The 6922-nt window shown below is 42.2% G+C and overlaps 1 protein-coding gene across 1 annotated transcript; it reads left to right on the top strand.

Moving 5' to 3' along the window:
- Positions 1 to 253: 253 nt before the first annotated feature.
- PPP1R3C (protein phosphatase 1 regulatory subunit 3C) lies at positions 254 to 4468 on the top strand. Its single transcript, XM_032793153.2, has 2 exons — positions 254 to 399; positions 2445 to 4468. The coding sequence occupies exons 1-2, from the start codon at positions 386 to 388 to the stop codon at positions 3391 to 3393; spliced, it is 963 nt and encodes a 320-aa protein (XP_032649044.1). The 5' UTR covers positions 254 to 385; the 3' UTR covers positions 3394 to 4468.
- The last annotated feature ends 2454 nt before the right edge of the window (positions 4469 to 6922 follow it).

Here is a 6922-nt window from a genome sequence, read left to right as displayed (position 1 = left end):
AATATATTAGTCTCTATCACTAAAACCAGCTGATCATGAACTCATAGGTTCATGCTTTATTTCTCCTGCATTAGAAGGCAGTCTCCAGCCAACACGTCTATCGAGTCAAATGCAGTAACATGAGTATGTAACTGCCCTGATTGCTTGGCCGGAGCTAGCTGCTAAGGGATTGGCTGCTCAAAGGCTTTCACGTGAAAAGAGCTGTGTGTAGGAGCAGGCAGCAGACTACGTTCTCTGGTAGTCTGCGAAGAGCAGCTACTGCAGAGGGGGCGTTGCTAAGACAGGGAGGAGATTGTGCAAAGGTTTAATCAAGCTAGAAGCACTTAATTAACGTTTATCGCTTCTTCTCCATGCTCTTCTCTTCTGGCTTAGGTTGCTCTATTGAATGAATTGTACCAGGTAAGCCTTCTGTAAGAGTTAACATTGCTGATAGTGACTCATGCTCGTGCTAAAAAGTGCATTGCTGGAGTTTCTGTGGAGCATGGCACGCCCCTCTTACAAGCGGAGAAGCATTATATAGGTGTTCGCTAGTGCAGATTAACATAGTATTTAAATTGACTTTTGAGTCTATGAACGACCTCAGCTAGTGCATGCATCTGTGTGTGAAATCAGCCATTTTCTAAGAATTTAGAATTTTGCTTTTTGGGAGGGATCTGAGACATTAAGATTTATATCATTACCCTTGTCAAGTTTTGTATTACTTAAAATGTTAACATGCATCTGTAATACTAACATTTAATGTCTCCAGAATGGTCTTAAATTCTGACTTTCTGATGTTGTCAGTTTCCTAGTTCTCATTCCTGTTTGTTAATGCCCTGTGTATGTGCTCTAAAATTCAAAGAAGCACATGGAGTTTCTCTCAAAATAGCCATAAGTGAAAGTTATTTTTGAAACCTCAGTGTGTATGTTGTTTTGGTTCTGTTTACGTAGCTGAATTTATATTGCTTTGGCTTCAGGGGCTAATGGGGCTCTTTTAATTCCCCCCTGCTCTTGCCTTAACAGGCAGAATTAAGAGACTCAGTCTGCATAAAAGCCCCCCTCTTTTCCCCCAACCCAAATATTTTGGCCCTGTTCTGCAGTACCAATGAGAGCACTTAGAAGTAGAAAGCTTTCTTAAAGTGATAAAGCAAATATTTGCTTCCTATGACTCAACAGAATTTTATCTTCATTCAAACTACACCAGTCTTCAAAGATGTATTACATATGAAACTCTAATCCACAAATATAGAATATACACAAATGTTTGAACTAGCCATGTCTTTATACTGTAATTGAGTAATCTTTCATCAGTAGAAAGATGATTTATAAAAAAAAATTGAATAGAAGCTATGTAGCTTTTATGCAGACCTGTAAGTAGACTTACACATGGATTTAGAGATGCTTTTAGGAAAGTATACCTTTTATTAAGGGCTACTATACTAGATTACTACAATGAAATGAGATGGGGTGAGGCATGCTCTTGTTGCATAAATTAATCAGCCAAAATCATGATATGGTATGCCTCTAACACCAGCAGCTGGGTGAATTACTCTTGGAGAACAACTTCTAGTATTTTGACCATTCTTGTCTGAATTATCCACAAACTGGCTTTACAAATTATTCAGTTTTGTTCAACAAACACTGTGAACATATTAATTTTTACCTATTTGGCACTATGTTAAGATGAGTCCATATAGTGTTATCTCTGCTCCCTGACAGGGAACTTGCAGGAATCTATGGGGCTTAGCTTGCAGCCTGTATGACTGAAATAAGATGCATGCAGTGCAGTTGTAGCTGTGTCAGTTCCAGGATATTAGAGACAAATATGGGTGAGATAATATCTTTTATTGAACCAATTTCTGTTGGTGAGAGAGAAGCTTTCAAGTCTGGAAAATCTGTTCTACTTTGCATTTTTGCTGTGATGTTGGGAGTTCCCTTTTCAGACCTGAAGGAGGGCTCAGTGTGGTTCAAAAGCTTTATTCTCATCAACAGAAGCTAGCCCAATAAAAGAGAGTACCTCGCCCACCTTGTCTCTGAAATGAGATGAGCACTTCCACTAGGGATAGCTAATACATATGCTGGTTGATGAAAATCTTCACCCATATTCCCACGTGAACATTTGTAAGATGAGACCTTTCGTCAACATTTGTGTGAATAAAAACCTCTTTGCACAGATTTTGTTCATGGAAATGCAAACAGCTGGGAGAGAATGTGGCTAAATCAAAACAATTCAGAATTTACAAATATGGTTGAATAACTTTTCATGCTATTCCTCAGCTTCTGTAATTGCAAGTCATAATCGTAATTTAGGTTGCATTATTTAAGAGTATGTAAAGAGCAAGCCATGAATAATTAAGATGGCGAATGAAATCAAGTGTGCACAGCTTTTCAAAAGATTCTCTTCCCGTATATATTTGATGGAGCAGACAATCTTATAACTTACCATCTTCCTGATCACATTTCAGAATGATACAGATCTTGGACCCAAGACCTTTGCCCAGTTCCATGATGCCTGTTGATGTGGCCATGAGAATTTGCTTAGCCCATTCACCACCTCTGAAGAGAATTCTCAGCCCTCTTGATGAATATCAAAGAAGAAACTTTGTTAACAGATTCAAGCCTCTCAGATCATGTCTCAATGTGAAACGTGAATCTGAGTGTCGAAACAATGACTGGAACCACTCCCCAAGCCGAACCAAGAAGCGAGTCGTGTTTGCGGATTCAAAGGGGCTATCTCTGACTGCAATCCATGTCTTCTCTGAAATCCAGGAGCATCCGGTGTGGGATCTTCAGTATGACTTGTTAGACCTTGAAGACATAACTGCTGGTTTAAAACTACACGAAGAGAAAAATTTGATTCTAGGTTTCCCTCAGCCTTCAGCTGATTACTTAGATTTCCGGAATCACTTGCAGAAGAACTTTGTCTGTCTCGAGAACTGCACCCTCCAAGAAAGGGCTCTGGCAGGGACTGTGAAAGTGAAAAACATGAGCTATGAGAAGAAGGTTCAGGTTCGAATTACCTTTGATACGTGGAAAACCTACACTGATGTTGACTGTGTCTATATGAACAATGTGTATGGGGACTCTGACAATGACACCTTCTCATTTGCCATTGAGCTGCCTCCAGCCATTCCCACTCAAGAAAAGATTGAGTTCTGCATTTCTTACCAAAGTGGTGAGCACATCTTCTGGGACAATAACGAGGGTCAGAACTACAAGATTGTCCATGCAGAATGGAAACCTGATGGCGTCCAAGCACCAGCATCTACTAAGAGAGACTGCACAATTCATAAGAGTCCAAGGAAGACACATGAAACAGAGTGTGATCAGTTTGGCAGTCCAAGGCTGTCAAATGGCTTCTTTCCTGAGTGGCAAAGCTGGGGTAGGATTGAAAACTCAGCCCCATATTGGTGAATGAACTACTAGCCCATGAGCATTCTTGCTTTCAATAACTAAACAGTGTTAGTCTTCAGCCTCTGCTTCATGTGCAGTACACCAAAACCTGCTAGAAAGTTTTGCTGACTCTTCTTGCAAATCCAAATTCACTAGCACTTTGGGACTTGTTGAGTTTAAGCAACTGATCATCTGAGAACTTCTAAACTTAGCCACATCTTACCCTTAGAGAAAAAGGGGTTCATTTTCAAAATGGAAAAACAAGCCCCTCAGTCGGTTACCTACTGTAGAAAAAGCATGTCTGTATTAAGCATACGTGACTTTCTTTGCTATTCACTAGCCTTAATCATGGGGTAAGAGACACTTGTGAGGAAGTACAATGTGTGGTGGAGTTTTGGGAAGCTGTCATAATTGTGTGTGGGATGTTATGTGAACAGAGCCACAATTCATTTTGTGCATGGCAGAGTATGTAGCAGAGATTGCTGCCGAGACAGAGGTTTGTCTTAACCCTCTACATCCTCCTGGAAACAAAATGCAAGGTTATGATTCTGTGGTATGAATGAGGAGTATCTTTTTGGGTGGATAACAGAAAAGTCAGAGAAGGGGAAGAGGTAAGATGCACTGTATATTATAGGAAAGCGCAAAAGCTTTTGGAAGCTGGTCTTCCAAAAATCACGTGGGAAATTTTTAAGGGGTAAAAATGAATTAAGCAATAAAGAAAGTGCAATTAGCTTAAACTGCAGCCTTTTTGTTCTAACTACTTCATGTATGAAAATAAGCGACAGTAATGGTAAATGGTAGGGGTGAACTCTGTAAATATGCTTATGTATATTTAATCTTGTGGGTGGTGCCTCTCTTGTATCATAAGCTCAAAGTTCTGCCATCACTTATACCCATGCAACCCCCCTGACTTCATAGGCAGAATGTGGCTCTATGTACATTTCAGAACTCATGTGCCTTTTAAAAATCCCCCAGATGGCAAAAATCATATCTTGGAAAAAATCATTTACAAGACACACCATGAACTTATAAAATAGCCTAATTTATAGGTGAGTTAAATGTGTTGGCTCATCTGCTGATCTGATCTTTCTTATGAATGTTTGTTTGTCTTGACTTTTATGGTATCTTTTTCCCCATTGCAGTCAGTAACACTTGAGTGAGAAATAATTTTCCAAAGCAGTAAAGTAAACTTGGGCAACTGAGGTCCTTCATATTGAAGATGGTGAGGTAACTGCACTTTTTGAAAGCTAATCTGTTGAAAAGAGCAGGGTTACCACTGGTTTTCTCTAGAAAGAATACTTTTCATAGTTAAATATCTTGCACATAAATAGGAGCAGTTTTCTATGCTGCTTCTCATACCTCAGTCATTTTCTGTGAAGTCAAAATGTTTGGTGTGTTTTTTTTTTTTCTCAACATATTTCAGCAAACCCAGTGTATTTTTGCACTTTGTGCTTTGCATCCTGAGCTATCAAAGTGTAAAGATAATCTTTTCCCTGTGAGAAAGAAGTGGGAGATATTAAGAATGTATGGGATGCAGCAACTCTAAATATGTACAATACACACACCTGTGTTCACTTGTCTGCTATACTGAGCTGATGTTGACATCAGGGCCGGTGCAAGGAAGTTTCGCGCCCTTGGTGAAACTTCTACCTTGCACCCCCTCAGCTAACCCCGCCCCCCCACTCGTCGAGCGATTAGCTCAGCCAAGGCCAACCATGGGGTGAGAGCACCCCAGCGCCCCACGCGCGCGCGGGCGCCAGGAGAGCTACCCATCACCGATTTGCCGACTACCACCCACTTCTGCCCACACCCATTTCCTCCCATGGCAGTGAACGCCTGCCTGGGGCATCTCCTGCGGAAATAGCCCCTGCCTGGGAGTGTCCTGCGTCCACCAGTGACTCACCTCAAGCTACATGCCCCATCCTGCCATCTGTAGCACACTGTGACCTGCTCTAAATTTCGTCAACTCCCGCCAGGCTTCGGCTGCTATTGGAGGAAACCTTTAGAGCTGAGACTGTGTGAGCTCAGCGGAGGACGGCAGAGCCGGAGGTGGCTTGGTTGGGAGCTGTTCCCTGTGCGGGACCCCCCCCCCGTTACTGCGGGTAGCACTCCGCATGTGCCCCCACCGCCAGCTCACCTACACCTCCTCGCCTGAGGGGGCTTTTAGGCGCCCCCAACCACTAGGTGCCCTAGGCGGCTGCCTAGTTTGCCTAAATGGTTGCACCAGCCCTGGTTGACATGAAAATGCAAGTCACGCTACTCACTCAGATACTGAGGATTGGAGCATTTTTGTAAGGTGAAATATTAGGTGAAATTAGCCTCTTCCACTACCACCCAAATATTTTTCTACTGTAACTGTCACTGTACTATGTGAACTGGTCCATTTTAAGAATGTCTTCCTGAGGGATTAGGAAAAAAAGCACCCTCCTTCACCATCCATTGTCCTGCCTTGTGATTTGAGGGCAATTGAGAGTTAATTGTCAGAAAACCTGGATCAGTGTTATGGTATGGAAGCGAGCACTGCCAGAGTTGGTCAAAAATTTATCCCATTGAAAACTTCAATTTTCAACCTGAATTTAAATGAAAAAGTTAATTCTGAATGAAAGGTCTGGGAAAAACTTCAGTAATATAGTTTGTGTCAAAACAACATTAGACATTACCAAATTGAAACATGTGACTGGGGTGTTTTGAACCAAATCGGAACATGAGCTTGACAGACTGCCTGCCTGAGCTGTTGTCATGTCTCATAGGCCTTGTCTACACTTGGGGGGGATCGCTCTAAGATACGCAACTGCAGCTACACTATTCTTGTAGCTGAAGTCGACGTATCTTAGATCAACTTACCTCACATCCTCACGGTGCGGGATCGATGGCCACGGCTCCCCCATCAACTGTGCTTCCACCTCTTGTCCTGGTGGAATTCCAGAGTCAAGGGGGAGCGCATTTGGGGATTGATTTATCGTGTCTCATCTAGATGTGATAAATTGATCCCCGACAGATCGACCGTTATCACCAATCCGGTGGGTGGAGTGAACATACCCTAACAGTGGTTGTTCAGGTGCCTTATAGCTCCATTCTCTTTTGTGGGCCAGGCTTCTACAACGGACTACGTTTCCCATGATGCACTGTATTAGTGGAAAGGATACATTTCAGGCAAAGGGGGAAGACAATGATCCATCTAGTGTAGCCAGGGAGTCTGATCTGTAGGGGAGAATAGGGACATGAGGCATCTGAACTCTCTCCCCCATACAGCAGCTCAGGTGGGCCTGCATTAATGTTATATTGAACCAAAAAGGAACGTTTGGACTTCGTTTGTCAAAGCAATGTTTTTAATTTTGGGATGAGCTGAAATTAAAATTGATTTTGCTAATTACTTCCTCTTGGAAGATCAAGCTTTTCCATGGAAAAATTTCAATTTTGCAGAAGCCTTTCCTCTCATTTTCTTCCCCTCCCTCCCTCAAGTGATCTTCCTGGAAAGGTCCTGACAGCTCCGAGCACTGCAAAAGCATCTTCTAATAATGCAGAATAAGAAGATTGCTCCACTAGCATT

The sequence above is a fragment of the Chelonoidis abingdonii genome, chromosome 15 (assembly GCF_003597395.2).
Source record: "Chelonoidis abingdonii isolate Lonesome George chromosome 15, CheloAbing_2.0, whole genome shotgun sequence".
In the NCBI taxonomy this organism is placed as follows: domain Eukaryota; kingdom Metazoa; phylum Chordata; order Testudines; family Testudinidae; genus Chelonoidis; species Chelonoidis abingdonii.
Note: the sequence above shows the minus strand (reverse complement) of the source record. Positions and strands in the feature narration are given on the sequence as shown.